Genomic DNA, 18197 nt, shown 5'->3' with positions numbered 1-18197 from the left:
CCTCTACTGTTTCGGATTGTTGGTTTGTAATTCCTCAGTGCAGCTGTGATACTTAAAATATGTTTTTCAGGTATGGTTTATGCATGGAAGTATAGAGAAAACTTCAGGTCCTGGATCCTGCCTCCACGTACATGACTTTAAACTGTGGTAAGTAATAATACAGTAGCACTGAGCTGAAAATGTGTATTTCTGCATACCGGACACTTCAGGTGTTAGTGCTGCTTTGGAGGGAGATGGTGTGTCTGACTTGTATTCCTCCAGCTGTCTGCCTGCGGCCAAAGCTGGCGGACTGTTTCTAATGAGCACTACAAATACTCATTTCCTTAGACGAATTTCATTGTAGCTTGGGTCTGTACGGAGCAGATCTCGTTTGTGTGCTTTCAGTTCCAGCCTCTTGGGCTGAGTCCGAGCTGTGCTTCGAAGGGAGCTCGCCGCCCCGGCCTTTGTTTACCCAGGGGTGCGCTGCGTGTCTGTAACTGCAGGCACCGAAACCCAGCCCCTGTACAGGGGGAGCGAGGGCGGTGCTGAGCAGGGAGTGCTGCCGCTCTGTGGCCGCGTCTCCCATGTGCAGTGCTGGGCCCGGTCCGCTCTGCCTTCCCCTGCGTGCAGCAGCTCCTCCCGGTGCTGTTATCTCCGAACCGCTGCCGCTCGCACCCGCCCAGCTGCTGCCCGCCCGGCCTGAGGAGAGGCGCGACCGCGCTTCCGAGCGCCTGAGAGCCGGAGCGCAGCGAAGCTACCGCGAGAGCGGCCCCCCCGGGCCTCGGGGCGGCGCCGGGGCTGAGGAGCGTGGCGGCCGCCGCGGGCACGCAGGCGGAAGGGGCTGGCAGCAGCTCGAGGACCCTCCTCGGCGGCAGCGGCCTGGAGCGGCCCGGCCTGCGCGTCGTGCGGAGCAGGCGCGGTTGTGACGGTGAGCGGGCGGAGCGGAGCGGGGACAGGGCCGGTGGGTGCTGTGGCCGCAGCGGTGGTGAACGGGAGAGATGAAGCCGAAGCGAAGGAGAGGAAGGAGTACAGAGGGGTCCCGGTTTGAGCTGTGTCAGCGCTCACGGCCCTTCGCGGCTTTCCCGGCCCGAGGCCGGCGGGAAGCGGGGAGGGCGGCCTCGGGCCTGCGGGAGCGGTGCCGAGCGGGCAGGGCAGGAATGCTCACATGTCCGCTGCCAGTCCTGCCGGCGAGTGTGCGGTGACCCCGGAGCTGCAGCCTTGTCGGGAAGCCCGGAGCAGCTCTGCGCGGGTTTATCGTGCGTAGCAGCACTGCGCCTGCCGATAGCTACAAACAGCGGTATTGATGCAGTCATACATGACAGCTCCATTGCTTCATGTTCCCGACTGTTTTCTTTGGGGGAGAACAGCGTGTAAGTGACGTTTATCATGCTCGATGGAGAACTTGTTTAAACCACCCTGGGTAATGTTTTCGGGTTGTGAGATTGTTTCAGGTGTTTGTACAGCACATAACACCTCATCCTCCTGTTCTGTTTAGTGCTACAGGATGCTGTTTGCCTTGGTGCTAAGTGCAGTTGTGCTAGCAGGGAGCAGTAAAGTCCAAGACGATGAATGGATTGACCCCACGGATATGCTCAACTACGATGCAGCATCAGGAAAAATGAGACCTTACAAGGTAGAAAAAGAAAGGGTGCATGAGTACATACGTGCCTCTCTCTGCCAAACAGTCCTTCAGCCACACACTGTTGGAAGATTGGCCTTAAATCATGGCATTAGAAATCAGTAGAATTGGCCTTTTTGAAGTCTTACAAGGTTACATCTGAATCCTCACGCAGAAAAGTATTGTGTTCTCATTGTTTGAATTGAAAGGTTGAAAACTAGTTACCTCTATTATTGTGCATCATGAGCTCTTCTCCTGAGGAGTTGCTGTGGCACTGATGAAGCCACAGGGCTGGGTCTTTTGTCTTCACAGTTGGCAGTTGATTTGTAGAGCAGGTTGTGGCTGCACAAGTTATTTCTTGTGCAAAGGACTTGGTTAAGCAGCTGTTGTTTCTCAAGTCGAATGTTAAATATCTGGAAAATTAAGTTCCTAGCTGATGAAATAGGTTAATGATTATATTTCACTTGAATTATCCAGTGTTGCCAGCAGTATGTGAATAAACCTGGTTTATGAGACTGTTATGGTCAGTGGTGGTTTGTGATGCTGGGCATCAGTTTTCAGAAGGAATGTCAAAACAGAGACTGAGTGCTATATTATTAATAATTCATGAGCATTGAGGAGATGATAAAGTATGAAAAGCTGGTTTTAACAAGGAGAACTGTCTTGGTTGCCTTGTATGAGGTATGTAACATGAGATGCTTATCCAGTATCTATATGCACACATGGCACTGTGACCTGTGGTTGGTTGTGCAGACATCCTTGATTGTTGTCACTTTTCAGCTTTCAAATTAGGTTTTGTGGTTTTGAATAATACCATTTTGATGCTTCAGGTGTAATTTTCTGAAGCTTAGAAACAAACCTGTGTTATTTTGATCAGTAGAGTTCCCTCTCGGGCTCACCCTGCGCCAAGTCCACCTGCTGGTCATTTGCATCCCCAAACCTAAATAAGCTTTTGCATCTTTAAACATGGTTCCCAGCTGCTTTGGCTTTGAAGGAGCAGTATTGGGAGTTTTACTGTTGTCTCCCACGAAAATAGAACTGCGTTTTGAAAATGACTGCTTTGGGTTAATGCATCTTGTCAGGATTCTTTTCTGCTCTGCAGTGCAAGATTGCAGGTAGTCAGGGTGTGTGGCCACCCTGGTCCTCAAAATCAAGCATGAGCTCACTGGTCTCTGTGATGCTGGGCTTCCTTTTGGAGCCCTTCCTCACTGAGCATACCTGGCAGGTTAGAAGAAGCTCTGCTAAAGCTTAAGTCTGAGCAGTTAACAGAAGAAAAGGGATGTTTCATGGCGTATAGGGAACATGAAGGAAAACATGCAACCCAGAGTAGGGTTTGTGTTTACTTGCTGGCTGTGTGGCCGGCTGGACCGGTGCTGTGTCTGCTGCCCCTTTGCTTGCTGAGTCAGTTGTAGCCAGTGGGATTTATCTAATCTGATGCTCTGCGTGGCTCACCAGCACTCACAGGAGGGGAAAGGGCAGGTGGGGGAGGACAGGGCAAGACCTCACTTTTTGCAGGCAGCATGCCTTTAAATAAAGCAGTTTTCCTTTAGGAGCCTAAAGTAACTGTAGAGGCAGCTGGAGTATTGCTGGGAGAGTACTGGCAGCAAAGGCCAATGCTCAGTTTTTAGCTTCCTTGCTCCTATTAAAGTGATCTGACCATAGAAGCACAACATGGGATGTCGATCAAGTTATGCAATTCTCAAAATACATGTTTTTTTCTGATGTAATTTAAGGCAAACTACCACAACTCTGAGGATGACACTGGCAATGCAGTCAGTACTGAAATATCGAGTTGCTCCAGGGCAGTAGATTCTTTGCAACAGAAGGTTAGTATGGAACTTCTGAATGTTTTTGAACCTTTTATACTTTCTGCTTTCTGATGATGCTTCTCTGGGTAGTATAGAACAGGTGAATTGCTATTGTGATTTGTAAGATACCATGCATTATGTAAGAGAACTCTTCAGTCAGAGGAGAGACTAGGCGTGATTTGAACTCAGTTCCAAATTGTAGCTCTGCCTGCTGAGGTCTGTTACCCAAAAAGATGTATAGTGTAACAGAAGCTGATAGGAGCTATGTGCCTCTGTTCCCTGGTGTTGATGTCACATCGTGTTGCCAAAAGTGAAGAAACATGGCTTTTTGTTTCCAAGTTGTTCAGTTCTGTCGTGTTTTAGGGGGTGGGTTGTGAGCACAGAGACACGTTTGTGGCTGGTGCTTTGTGCAGCGCTGCAGCTCTCAGAGGCCGTTGGAAGGCCCCCAACACTGCTTTGTCCTCCGACATCAGGGGGATGCCGTTATCCTTAAGTAGCTACCGGGGCTCTCACTTCCCTCACCCATTTGGAGACCCAATGGGATATGTAATTTTAATGGTGTTTTAGTTAATATTTTTTCAATTTTGTTTTTTGTTGTTTTTTTTTTTCTCTGATGTAAACTTAAAACTTAAAAGAAATCCCAATTTATTTGAATTTTTTCCCCTGGTCTCACTGAGGTTGGTAATCAAACCCCATTGTTAGCAGAGCTGAAATCTATAGTACTGGCCAAACCCATGGGAAGTGGTATTTCTATAACTGTATGCACCCTTCATCTAATCACAGGATTACTGCTAAATTAATGTGCCTCGCTTAATCCTGAGTTATGTGTGTTGGTTGGGGTTTCTTTTCTCCTGTGAACAAGCTGGTTTGAGCAAGAAGTGAGTAAAAGTGTCTTCCCATTGCAGGTTGCAGACTGTGAGAAGAGGATTGCCAAATCCCATGAAAGCAGAAGCTTTTATATTTTTAAGCGGTACTTAAATAAGATTTTAAATGAAGTTGGAAAACTTGGTCTGGTGAGTACTGGAACTGGCATCAAAATATTAACTAGGGTTTGTATTGCTGCTTCATGTGTTTCTCACAGTTACCAAGTATTGATGCATTATTCTGGCATACTTTAAATGAGAATGAAGGGAACTGAATTGCAGAGGAAGACAGGAAACAAGTATGTGCATCCATGTTGCTGGGAGTTAGCGGTGTTTCGTTGGTTTGATACAAAAAACATCCAGAGGAAGACTGTAGGAATTCAGTCTGTATCTCAGTATCTGTTGTGGTGATGCAGCTCTGGTCATAACCTGTTCAGTTCACATTAATGGTTGTTAAACTGGGAAGAGCCAGATCTTGTTTGTTTGTAGACCCTTTAGGTGACCTTGGTTTCAGACTCTACCTCATTAAGCATCTTGGAATAGCAGCTTACTAGAGTTGGCATAGAAGAATCATGTTACTACCTTCTTATATTGTCTTTGATTATGTAGTCTGTTTTTATTATATGGTTATATTATTATATTATTGTCTGCCTTAATAAAAGACAATATAATGAAGACAATAATATAATAAGGAAATAACATAATAAAGACAGATTATGTAATTGAAGACAATATAATAGTCTCTTTTGCCCAGAGAAGCTGTGGCTGCCCCATTGCTGGCAGTGTTGAAGGCCAGGTTGGACACAGGGGCTTGGAGCAACCTGGTCTAGTGTGAGGCACTCCTGCCTATGGCAAGGGGTTGGACTTGGATGAACTTAAGGTCCTTTCCAACCCAAACCATTCTGTACTGGGTTTTTTTTTTTCCTTTTTTTTTGTTGTTGTTCTTTTTTTTCCTTTTTTTTTTGTTTTTCTGTTTTGCTTTTTTTTTCTATTCAGAGGTGCAGGAATATATTTTTGGCAATAGCAAAATTAGTATTTAACAAAGAACATGCTACTTAGCAATACAAAACTTGTTATTTAAATATTTAATAGCTTCTGTGTATGTTGCACAGCCATGATGGAGGCACACATGGCCCATTCACAGTTATTGCTTGCTCATGAGCAGTAGTTCTAAAATTGTAGTAACAGGTGAGAACTCAATGAATTTTTGAGAGTTTTGCTGTCGAGTCGAAAGGACACAAAGCAGCGGAATTTGTGCTCTATGCATTTTAGAACAATGAACAATGAAGTTCTGGAAACAATGTGCTCCCTGTCCCATGTCTGCATCCTGTAATCTACTTCAAAAAGGTGCTGATACAGAGTGAATGGCACCTAAGCAGGTTTTCACCTAGGGATGCAGGCTTTCATCTGTACTTCTAGTTACAAACAGCTTTTAAACATTGTTTTGCTTTGCTTTCAATTTAGCCTGAGGAAAACATGGATCATGTCCATTATGATGCTGAGATCATCCTCACAAAACAGACGTATTTGGAGATCCTTCGTTTTCTGCAGGAGGAAACATGGCAGTCGGGTGCTGTAGATGATGCACTTAGCGACATTTTGATCAATTTTAAGCACCATGATTATAAAGCTTGGCACTGGAGATTTGAAGACACATTTGGAATAGAGCTATATAATATGTTTCTGGTAAGAGAAAAAGAGATTTTTGTTGTTTTGTGGGTTTTTAAGTTACTGGCTTCTTTATGCAAGTCTGGTCAATGAATATTGACAACTGCAGCGGTTCTTCTCATCGCACTTTGAGTGAGTCACTCTTTTTGTTTCATGGTTGCTGAAGTTTTCACCTTTTGTGTGCCTTTTGTATCCTTGTTGCAAGACTCATTAGATTCTGGGAGTCTGTGGTGCACAGTAAACTCCAGTGCTTTCTTAGCAATTAAACTGCAACTCGTGCATTATAAATTTCCCTGATTTGTCTCTTGTTCAAATAGATGCTGAAGTTGTTGGCTTCGGCAGAAGTGGGAATATGTTTATATTGAGAGAAGTATGTATTTGAGGTCTTACCAGGTCAGGGGGTTTTGTGAATTTGGGGTGGAAAAAATTATATAGTGTTGGAGAGGAGGAGAGCATGGCTGTGTGTGATGCTGTATTCTCTAAAATGGATTTAGAATGCTGGGCTGAGGATCCCCAATAAGCTGAAGCTCTCTGAATAAATCTTTACAATGTAGAATGTGCTAATGCTTGATGCCCATGTAATCTTGACAGTAGCCTGTCTAGTTCTGAGGGAGGTACATGGATGCCATATGAAGAAAGCAAGCTGTGACTAGCATAACCTTGCTGTCCTCAGATGGAAGGGGACTGAAGGGCTCCACTGAAGTCCTGCTGCTGTTAACCAGTGTGCTCTTAACCAGAGTGCAGGAGCTGGCAGCAGTGGTTCTGTGGTTCATACCAGGCATATAATATTCAATACTGAATTATGCCAATGCTATAGTTTTTAAGTATGGTAGGTAACATGATAGATACTGTAAGGAAGAAATAACTAAATACCACAAGAAAGAAATGAGCAACTGCACCATCAGGCTGTGGTAGGAATGATAGCCAGTAACACCATGGAACTCTTCTGCCTTGTACTGCTGCTGGTCTGCTGTGAAAGCATGGAAAAACTCCGTGTCAGTTGTTCCACGGAATGATGCTAGTAAAGCAAAAGCTGGAAGATCCGTCCTGTGTACTGGCAGTAAGCTTAGCACATCATAATTTTTGTCTTTTATTTTTCAGATACTGTTGTGCTTAGTGTGTATTGTGATTGTAATAGCTACAGAGCTCTGGACACGTATTCATTGGTTTGTTCAGCTGAAGCGAGTACTATTAATAAGTTTTCTGATCAGTTTTGCATGGAATTGGCTTTATTTGTATAAGGTAAGTTGTTAGAAATCTTAATGGCTTTTAGGCTTAAAATGTTACAGTTATGAGGAAGTTACGGTTATTTAGTTCCTTTTAGTTGACAGCAAAATAGATAGAGGGATGAACATCTGGCATATTTTCAGGTATATTGGGCTTAAACAACAAAAGAAATGCTGCTGGCATTCATCCTGCCACAGGGGGGCAGAGAACTACAGTGGTGCTACTGTGATTCTCCTGTGTGGGCAAGGGAGACTGAACTTGTCTAACACAGCATGGTAGAAAAGTCTTACAGAAGTAGGTTGTGGGATTGTGTATCTTTCTAAAGACCCCCTGGCTGAAACTGTATTTAACATGTGACAGGCCAGAGATAAATGTTTCATTACTTATGATCAGGTGGCTTACTGTTTGGTGTTTCTGATGGGGTGGAATTTGTGCTATGAGGTTGTAGTCCAGCCACAAAGTCTTGGTCCTCACATTCTGCTATCAGGATGAAACTGCAGCCTGTCAGGCACAGGAGCAGTGGGTGCCCGAGGGAGGGATGGCTCTGGAACACAGGCGGAATGAGTTTGTGAAGAATGTCAGAGGTTTTGTACAGATGATTTGACTTAATTTTTTTCTATTTGATTATCAGTTGCAAACTGTAAGGCAGAAAGAAAATAAATAGAGGCATTTGTTAATAGGAATTACTTTAAAAACAAAACCAGGATGTCCTGATGTTTTAATTAGTAATTGCAGGGAGCAGTTTCTGCTTTTAATCCAAAAGCATTTGAAGGAATCGTGATGTTGTCAGATTTGCCAGGGTGGACAGAGCCTTGGGTGGCATGATTTAGCATGAGGCGTCCCTGCCCATGGGAGGGGGGTTGGAACTAGGTGATCTTACGGCCCTTTCCAACCCAAACCATTGTATATTGTATGATTACTTTTGCCCTGAACTGGTATCTTCTAATACTGGAGTTTGGTCTTTTGGTAATTTAGCCTCCATTTGGAGGGTAACTTGGAAGTAGCCATCCCATTAGTTTGTATCCATTTCCAGGAAATACTTACATTTTAACTTTGTTAAATTGTTTAGGTAGCAGGCTTTTCTTCACACAGATTGACCTGGGTGATTACCACAAAGGTCACTAGCTCAGGTGCAGTGCTGCACCCCGCACCATTGTGTGTTGTGTTTCACAAGCAATTCCTGCTCTCCCACAGCTGGCCTTTGCACAACACCAAGCAGAAATCGCAAAAATGGGGCAGTTTGATAACGTCTGTGCTGAGAAGCTCAACTGGAAGGAAAGTCTGATTGGTAAATACTTGCTTCAGTGTTTTGTAATTGTATTTAAGATTGCAAAATACTCGGTAACAGTATCCAAGAATACTCACCATTTCTTCATGGGTAGGACACTGAATTTTCTTCAGTGATACATGATCTAAACTGACAGAGGATAGGTTTAGATTAGACATAAGTAAGAAATCCTTCCCTGTGAGAGTGGTGAGGCACTGGCACAAGTTGCCCAGGAAAGTTGTGGCTGCTCCATTCCTGGAAATATTCAAGGCCAGGTTTAATGGGGCTTTGAGCAGTCTACTCTAGTCTGAGTCCTTGCCCATGACAGGGGGGTTGGAACTAGGTGATCTGTAAGGTCCTTTCCAACCCAAACCAGTCTATTATTATGTGGCTTTCCCATTTTTCAATTCCCCAAGACTTTCTTTTCTAAGCCTTTGGAGGAGACCTGATAACAAAACTATGCTAGGAGCATGTCATAGTGTTACTTTTTTTCCTTATAATTTACACTGTATTTCTGAGCTTCCCTCCCCCAGGACCACCCAGTGCCATTTACTTGAGAGAGAAGGGCAGAATTGAAGAAAAAGATTTTGATTCTTGATCTGCCAGGCGTGTACAATGGTCCTGAGCAATAACATCTGTAACAATGTACTCTGGTGGTGTTAGTTTAAGAGAAAGCTGAGTATTCTGTTAGCTATTATTTGTTACCAGTGCTATAGCAGGTAAGTTAGTGATGGGAACTCTTACTGAGTGCTTGTTATGGTCTTCCCTTTATAACTGATTGCCAATGATCATTCTGTTTATGTCAAATTTCAGTGGCTCAGACTGCAGTGAAATCAGACTACAGAAACACTGATGCCATTCATTACTGGTTTTTACTTTAAAAGTTCCCTTAAGGAGTAAGACTTTATGTTTGTAACTGAAATAGTCCCTTGACATCTTGCAAGCAATACACATTTTGCTCTATGCACAGCTTGGCAAGTGAGTAGTAACATTCAAAATCACTTCTGTTGCAGTGGCTGTGGACAAGATGGGCTTGATTAATAGTTCCCACAGACAAGACTTGTGTTTCTTCTGAGGCTTCTAGGACTAATTTCAGCTAATTAAGAAAACTTTCTTGACTAAGACATGGGAGAGCCTGAATCTTTCTTTCCGGCCTTTCCGCTCCTTCCTGCTCTTTCCCACATCCCCATGACTGGATAAACTGCAGTGCTAATCAGAGACTTTTAAAAACAAACCCAAGCTTTGAACCATATCTAGAGAAGGGATTTCCTTCCTCTGTAATTGAAATGCTACTTTCTGTATTACAGCTCTGTCATAAAAAAATACTTTTTAAAGTAGTAAAACCAAGTCTCTGCTTTGGCTACAGAATGGCTCAGAAGTAAATGGACGTTTCAGGACGATCCTTGTCAGAAGTACTATGAAACTCTACTCGTCAATCCCGTTTTGCTGGTTCCACCCACCAAGGTACGGTATATGCCCAGCCCATAGGAACTGTTCACCTTCCTGTTTGTCATTGGTGTCAACGATGGCTATTTTGTCTGTGTTTTTGTAGGCACTGGCAATTACTTTCACCAACTTTGTAACAGAGCCTTTGAAGCACGTAGGACAAGGTATTGGTGAATTCATCAAAGCAGTTATGAAGGAGATCCCTTTTTTCCTGCAGATTCCAGTGCTAATTATTATGGCTCTGGCTGTCCTGGTTTGTATACATTTATCTAGTATTTTAAAGCTCAGTTTTATTTTTTTATATATTAAGTATAATTTTACATTATTTCTTACTTGTACTACTTACTAACAGACTTCATAGCACAGATAAAATAATTTCTACAAGAGAACTGTTTCTTGACAAAGTCTTTCTAGTACAGTTGTTTTAGCAATTAGAATAGGTAATTTTGTATTTAAAAACCACATCTCCACTCCCCAAATGGGATAAAAAAGCATTAACCTGCTTAAAATCTTAGACTCTGTGACAGTTTATTGCAGCCTAGTTCCTATTTCTTCTTTGTGTCATTACACAGTGATGTGTGTAATTGATGCTTTGTACATAAAAGCATCAAGTTAGAGCCTTCAGCATTTTTAGCGTAACACTGGGGATGAACTCAGTGTGTGAGTGTGCTCAGAGTGCAGCAAATGTGTCTCTACTGCAGCTTATTTGGCTTGGAATTTCCTATGAAAACTGAAAGCTGTAAATGTTTGACATTTTATTCCTCTTCTTCACTCCCCCAGGTTTTCTGCTATGGCGCAGGATCATCAGTATCTGTGTTAAGATACTTAACATCTTCTCAGAAGAGAAGTCCTCTTCCCCCTGACAATCAACAGGACAAGATAGACTTTGGGCAGTACGATGGGAGCAAAGGAGATGGCTGTTACTCAAAGAAGCCTCTTTATGTTTCTAGAGGACCTTATGACAGGGAATACACTTCTCTGAGACCAGGAAATGGCAGAAGTCCTGCTGGCATGCATACAGGCAATCAGCAAGATACGCAAGTAGAAGAGTCTCACAAACCAGAACCTCGTGTATGTTAGGCTTGATGTTCTTTGACCTGGCATGTAATTTAATAGATTTCAATGTCATCTGTTAAAACATGTTTAAACAACAACCTTAACCCAAATCATGCTTGTGCCCCTATATAACTGTTTGGTAGAGGTGTACTGGGCATGGGTTTTGTGGAAAAATAGCCTGCAATGGCTAACTGTGGCAGGAAACTACTGAATTAAGGTTTCTTTAAAGAAGTAACTTCTGTTTGAGAGATCAGTACTTATGTCATCCTGGGCAATAATGATTCCCCACAGAAGAAAGGTGGTGGAAAAAAAGGCACTGCTGACTATTTTGTACACTACAGAAAATTAAAGCCAGCCTTGTGCTCTAAATGGTGCGCATTTACGTGTACTGTGTCCCAGAAAATAAATAACAAGACCAGACATGTTTTGGGGGAGTTCTGCCCCTTGAACCAAGCTGCACTTGAAACAAGAGATGCTGTTGCTTGGGGTTACTTGATTAATAGCTTACTATTAATTTTTACAGACTAGATTGCGCACTGAGTCTGAAGTTTGTGGACTAGAAACTACCACAGCTGAAAACCACACTGAAGAACCTGCATCTGCGCAGCAGAAACAGGAACCAGAGAAAGCACAGCAAGAGGTGGGTGAAAACTGTGATCCTAGTAAAAACCTCAAACAGAGGCATTCTGCAATGGAACCGTGTGAAGAAAAGACAAAGAACAGCTCACATGACTCACAGGAGGGAGACTGAGGAAGCCTGAGCTCTGCTGTAAGTTTTCTCTAATCTTTGGTTGTCACAAACTGCTGTTTATTCTTCCAGAATTTTCAAAAGTAGAAAAGAGTATCAGTGTGCTGATGGGACCTACTCGTTGGTCAGAGTATTAGTATGTACAGCTCTAAGGTGGGGGGTTAAAAACAGAGACTGAGTATAGGTTCTGCTTCTGTAATTTGAAATAATTGTGTTAAATAAGATAATACAACTTTAAATGGCCAAGAAAAGAGGCTTGTGGAGTGCTGCTGACTGTTCGAAATGAAACTTGTGTTAGTAAGTTTTGAGGAAAACCATATAGTGGTGGGAAAGCACTGATATTCTGGTCTAGCAACTGTAAGTCTCATCAGGTTACTGTCACATGATCTGAAGGAAGCCACTGATATTCATGTAAGACAAATCACAGCTCAAATGTCTCAGGATTATCTTTTGTTCTATATTCTTTAAAATGAGTCAGCTCAGTTTTAGGGCAATTTAATGATTATCTTCTAGCTGCAGGGAAGTGATGTTGTAGCAGATGCTTATTAGAAAATTAAGTACCAAAGATTAGCACAATAAGCTAATGCTAACACATGTTTTTAGGAAGAATATTCTGGCAAGTCTCCTTAAAAGTAGGAGGATGGGTGTTAGTTTCAGTAGGATTAAATTTTAGTGCTACAAAAGCTGCAAGAGCATGTTTGTAAAACTTCCAGTAACTGTGACATAATTTGCATTATCTGGAGTCTAACTATTCTTATGATGACATTTTACTCTGAAGCTAAAAGTAACAACAGATTATTTGTTCAAGTGTATAATAGTCCAATTAAAAAAGACATCGCTTCATTTGTAAGTACCTGAAGTGAACAGTTACCCACTGTTGGTGTTAAAATCACTGTTTTGTAACTGACAGTTGCTATACTTGAACAACCTCAGCCAGCAAATCCTTATTGACAGTAGAAGTAGCCAAGGTGAAGTAAAAAAGCAGCATATATAGATTTCCTCTTTGTAGCATTTTAAAGTCAATTACTTAATGCCAAGCATTTTCCACCCCTGTGATTCCCTGGCACTTCTTGGGCTGCTGCTGGTGGTGGGGCTGTACCACACAAAGGATAGAAAAGCACTGGCAGCTCTTGCTTCAGTATATCTTAAAAAGTCCTTCTGATTGTAAAACTGAGCTTAGTAATACAGAAAACAACCACATACAATCCAAAAACCAGCATGTTTTGAAAAGATTCCTTTTGTATTAAATAATCAAAACCAGAGTTTGATTTAATATTTTTTATTTAATAAAAAATGATTGTTTCTTCCAAACTCTGTTTTTGCAAAGACAGATTTAAGTACTGAAGATATTTCTCAATTATTTTTTATCTTTTAAAAAAAGTACAAAAGAGAACAGGACTTTTTTCCAGGCAGGTACAAAGAAAAAGAAAAATCAAGTTTTCTTTAAAAAGAATAGACAAATTTCAGTTTTACACTGGATTGAGACAGTGATAGAATCCACACCTCAGCAATGACAGTACCTTGATGGGAGAATCTGTGTAATCAGTGTCTCTGACACAGCTAAAATCAGCAGCAGCAATGACTGATCACAAATGTAATACTGCTATTCATACAAAAAAAATAATTAGAAAAGGGGCAAAACTACTACCTGCATGTTCTGTAAGAAGGCATTATGTTTTTCCAGCAAACAAAATTATACCTAAGCATGTACTGTACAGTAGTAACTTATTTGTTTCTTCAGCTAGAACTTGGTCCCTTTATAGTTGAGGGTAAATGGACTCTTTGTTCATCCATTCTCTTAGCTTGTGACCGTAAAATCAGGCTGAAAAAATCCTCATCTGGTACAGTTGGTCCTTTTGCAGATGAGGGAGGAGCACATCTTTGATCATCCAGTCTGGAACCCTACCGAGAGACCAAGCGATAAAGCTACATGTTACAGGAATATTTAAATGAGTGAAAATATAAGTGAAAAAATACTAAAAGCTTTTGGTTTCAGATTTAAGGCTATTAGAAAGATTTCCTTTGTAAGTTTTGTTTCCAGGTTAAACTTTTCAAATGAAATTACTAAGTTAGGAGTTAAGTGTAGCTAAAGTGGTTCTTCCAAACCATTTGTCTCCATCTGTCTGAAAATAAATCCCCCAGTTCAGTTCTTTGTCATATTGTAGAATGAGATTTAAGCATCCTTTGCCCTGAAGAATAATTTTCAGTGTTAATATATGGTATTTCTGGTTTCCTATAACAGATACTATGGTTGTATTTCTTTCCTTACACAGGAAGTAAAAAAACAGCAACACTTTTGTCAGTTGTTATGAACTATTATTTAAACTGAACATAACTGGAATGCTCATCACTATTACCACTAAACTTTGATACTGAATTCTTTTAGAATTCAGGATTCCCAGTGCAGTAGGTGCCCTCCTGACAAGCCAGATCTAAACACTTCCTCTTAAAATCATTTTATATATTTAATAGCCTCACTTGTACTCCTTCACTTTTTCAGCATTTGTTGCTGTAAATGATTAACATGGTATCAATACTAAAGTTACACTTACTGGACATGCAATTAGTAAATCAAAACAAGGGGGAGGAAATGTAAAAACAAATAATCCCACCAAACCCACAATAACAAGCAGCAACATAAACAAAAACTTAAAAAAAATCCTAATTTTTAGTCATCTATGTTCTCTATCTGGGCAAATCAATTATCATAATATACGTGATAATAAAGGTGCAGAAACTAAACAGCAGGATACATAAACCAAATCTCTAAAACCTCAAAATCTAAATAATTATAAAAAAATCCTCACCTGACATTTTATCAGTATATCAAAGAAGTCATCATCTAGGTCCCTGTTGTTACGTGCCATGAGATGACCCAGGACTGAGTGACTATTGCGCTGGTTAAGACGAAGTCCAGGTAGATTGCTAAAGCTGGCACGTTGGTCATCAAGCCGGCGGCTCTGCGAGCTAGCAAGGAGGTCTAGAAACTCATCTGTGTGGGGTGAAACTACAGATGTAGAAAAGGCTGGGGAGAAGGAAGAAAACAAGTTAGCCTAGAAATAATTTCCTTTTCATAGTAAGTTTTGCATGCAAATGCTTTCTAGAATAGTGTTTGGTAGGAAGTAGAGTCAGATACAAATTTTACTTTTAAAAACTTACATTTTCTCATTGTTTTAGGTGGAGTAGAGGATGTTGCCACTGAAGCAGCTGAAAACCTGTTCTTCTCCTGGAAGTAGCATCTCTGATCATCCATCCTGTTGCTCTGGAATCGACTCAGCAGATCAAAGAACCCTTCATCTGCCATTGCCTCTCGACTGTTTTTCTGAAGAGAAAATCAGAGTTAGAGGTATTTTGAACTCAAGAGTACCTAAAACAGGGACAACTGCATCACAGTTTCAGTCCAGTAATAGGTTTGATATTTGCATATCTGAAATGCATTAAATGATTTTTTTTTAGTCATCCATTTCTTTAGACACATTTATTTAAGAGAAAAGATTAATTATATGGCAAGCATTTTTGGAAGGTAAAAATACATTAGAAACATTTTGTTTTCTGAAACACTAAGAAACAGTACTCTGATCAGCACAGCTGGAGTTATGCCCCCTCAAGCCATTAATCCACCTACAACCCTAAACCAGCACTGAGCACTTTCTATTGGCTCCTCAGGTCTGTGGCCAAAAGCAGTCCTCTGTCATATTAGATCAAATTACTCTGTTCTTTTAGTTTAACTGACTTCTGTCAAGAGTGTAATAACCCTGAGAATATGTCAAATATATTCCCTTCTGTCTGAATCAGACAAACTATTTTAAGTTTGGAGAAGCAGAGTCTAGGAGATACTTAGAAATAAAATACACATTCATGCTGAGCTGTAGCTTTAGAAAAACCACCAGGAACAAAAGTGTTCTAATAGTAATGAAGGCTTAAAGCTGGCACCACCTGTGAGACAGCTGGAGAATGGCAGATTGGGCATCCTTTTACAAAGCCAGTGTTTAAGTTGAGTACCACTGACATGGACATCTGCCAGAATATAATTTCTGTAATTCTGACCAAACAAAGGTGAGTAAAGGTCTTCACAGCTCACCAAACCTACCCTCTGTGAGTTAGGAAGTCGATGATCAATAGAATTACTGGCATCCTGCAAAACTTTTGAAGTGGTGCCGGTTTTGTACTTTTTGCCTTTTAGTCGATTTACAAAATGCAGTTTTGCTGAAGGTTTGGCAACCAGTGGTTTCTGTTTAGCAAGAATCTCACTGTTCCAGTTCTGAACCTAAGAAAACAAGAGTCAGGAAATGAAGCCTTCTGATTTTAATTACCTAGACTGTTACCTGGCATCTGCTGCTGCTTTTCTTCCTTGAAACTTAGGTTTTGTTTATTGCTTGACTTGTGACTACTGAGCTTTTGTTACCTGAAGCAGGTTAATACTGTTACTGGTGAGTCTTACAACTGAACTGGAGTGTGATACCCAATGGATTAAAATGTGGTCAAACACTGTAGTTAGCCAAACATGCCAAAGTTTTCCTTGCTGACTATGGTGCAGGAAACGTAGCTAATGGAAATGCTAAAATGCAGATACAGGTGCTATTTCCCATCTGTCATTCTTGGAATTGGGAAGGAAAGAAAAATTATTAATCCATTGTATTACAAAGTGTTAGAGCAACATAAACCCTTACACACACCCAGATATTCAACCACCCTTCAGTGAGATCCTTGATATGCACAAAATTACTAGTAAAGACTGAAAAGAAAGAGGGAGGAGAATGCCAGCAGAAGAACAAGGAGGAATAACTATCCTGTTTCACTTCAGGAAAAAACAGAGCTTTACTGATCTAACATTTTCCCTAAATTCTCTTCTAACATAAACAGAATTATCCACAAAATTGACAGCTTTATTTGCAGATGACTCTTAGAATAACTGAATAAAACCCCTATTTTTTTTTCTTAATTCACCATCAGAAATTGTGAACACAGTCACAAATCCTGCAGTAATACTGCCTAACCAAAAGCATTGCTTTCTGAAGGCGTATTTATAATCTGCACATAGATTACAGCACCAAGCAGATGGCATCCTGTACAACCATAATGCCACTGTCATGCACTGCCCTGTATATTGAAGACTTTTATGGAATTATTTTTCAGAACCTACTCAATGAGTATCTTGAAAAATGCTCTTTTAGAAGAGCTAAGCTGCAATACTGGGTTAATACTTTATTTAAAAAATCTGTGTGAAACATTTATTAGATTTAGGGCACAGACTGTCACAGCCTGTGTACTTTAAAAAAAGCTTACAGATAAACAGTAGCCAAAAGCTTAGAGGTCCTGGCCAAGGACTGGCCCTGGGCTAAACACACAATCTTTGAAAATTACTACACAAAAAGGCTCATACGTATTGGTGCTGACTTCAGCTGTACATTGAGATTTAACTTCCTACTTGATAAACATGAGGGCAGGCTTTGCATTTCTTTGAAGAGATGGAATTAAATCCCAGTATGGTAGGAAAATGAGCCATTTCACTCTGCCACTGGAGTCATTTATGGAGAACTGCCAGCCTACCACTTGAAGGCAGACAGCATTTGAAGGAAATCTGAAGATTAACAGAAGGGTTTTAATCAGGAACTCCCAGCTCCTAGAGATGTCTCTTGAGCTGGGGGGAAAGTTACTTTACTAATCTGTGACTCTTTTTTCATCATTTCTGAAATAGTGTCCTTTCTCTTGATGGACACTGAAACTCCTGATGGTTGGCAAGTTGGTTTAAATCCCAAAGTGAAAAACACAACATATATTTTGAGTGCCTATGCCTGTAACCCAAATAAAAAAAATGTTTGGAAGAGCTGAGCTAAAGCTTAGGCATTTTACGCTGAATCATTTGCATGCTGCAACCTCAAGCCACCTTTAAAGAAGAGATGAAAGAGGGTGCTTTGATGCACCACTTCAGGAGCTCATTAATTCTTTCCTGTGAAAGGAATAAAGCAAGCTTTCCACAAGCCATTCCAGCAACATATGCAAGATGCTGGCTGTTGCCCACATTGCAGAACTATTATTTGTCAGAATTGTTAGACCTGCTTTTACTTAACTCCTAAAAAGAGCTAAATTAAAAAGGATATGGCAAAAATCTGCTGACTTCTTTCAAAGTTTTTAAGTACAAAACTTCTGACTATTGATAACTGCTGAAGTCACTGCAATCTCACCAGCAGATTAGAAACAAGGGAAGTGCCAACCTTTTCTGGAGTTAATTTCATAAGTTCCATGTTCTCCATACTGTGACGGCGTCCTACTCTTGGTCTGGTACCTTCGAGAAAGAATCAAGTTCATCTTTGCATCATTAAGATTTATAGTGTCACCTTCAAAGCTGTGGCTGTACTCATCTATGGTGCAAGATACAGCAATTGTGTTCCAAAACAATGCAGGTAAATATATTAGCAGGGAATAAATAACCACTAAAAAAGGCAGCTTTCAGAACTACACTTAAGTTGCTTTCATGGGACACAGGAGAAGGACCATGGGTCTCTGACCAGAATTT

At 41.1% G+C, this 18197-nt stretch overlaps 2 protein-coding genes across 6 annotated transcripts in view; one reads left to right on the top strand and one right to left on the bottom strand.

Annotated features, from left to right (window-relative positions):
• Positions 1-690: 690 nt before the first annotated feature.
• On the top strand, positions 691-15139 carry CLCC1 (chloride channel CLIC like 1). 3 transcript variants are annotated; one of them, XM_034063926.1, is made up of 12 exons: positions 691-907; positions 1475-1612; positions 3331-3423; positions 4311-4418; positions 5733-5954; positions 7038-7178; positions 8358-8451; positions 9797-9894; positions 9983-10129; positions 10657-10947; positions 11456-11572; positions 14858-15139. In XM_034063926.1, the coding sequence occupies exons 2-12, from the start codon at positions 1484-1486 to the stop codon at positions 14864-14866; spliced, it is 1449 nt and encodes a 482-aa protein (XP_033919817.1). In that variant the 5' UTR covers positions 691-907; positions 1475-1483; the 3' UTR covers positions 14867-15139. The 3 variants fall into 3 exon arrangements, with proteins under 3 accessions (XP_033919817.1, XP_033919816.1, XP_030903898.2); XM_034063925.1 differs by having other exon boundaries at positions 11456-11701; XM_031048038.2 differs by lacking the exon at positions 691-907 and adding an exon at positions 922-940 and having other exon boundaries at positions 11456-11701.
• Positions 12944-18197, bottom strand: part of GPSM2 (G protein signaling modulator 2) — a 26914-nt gene continuing 21660 nt past the window's right edge. For 2 of the 3 annotated variants that reach the window (XM_034063922.1, XM_034063923.1), the window contains 5 exons: positions 17896-17966; positions 15771-15947; positions 14840-15002; positions 14488-14705; positions 13219-13582 (listed from right to left, as the gene is read on the bottom strand). In XM_034063922.1, the coding sequence (XP_033919813.1) occupies positions 13418-13582; positions 14488-14705; positions 14840-15002; positions 15771-15947; positions 17896-17966 (794 nt within the window). In that variant the 3' untranslated portion in view covers positions 13219-13417. Of the gene's footprint in view, positions 13583-14487; positions 14706-14839; positions 15003-15770; positions 15948-17895; positions 17967-18197 lie in introns of all 3 variants that reach the window. The other variant, XM_034063924.1, reaches the window with a different exon arrangement.

This window comes from Melopsittacus undulatus, chromosome 6 (genome assembly GCF_012275295.1).
Source record: "Melopsittacus undulatus isolate bMelUnd1 chromosome 6, bMelUnd1.mat.Z, whole genome shotgun sequence".
Taxonomy (NCBI): domain Eukaryota; kingdom Metazoa; phylum Chordata; class Aves; order Psittaciformes; family Psittaculidae; genus Melopsittacus; species Melopsittacus undulatus.
The sequence above is the reverse complement of the archived record's forward strand: the minus strand, read 5'-3'. Positions and strand labels throughout refer to the sequence as shown.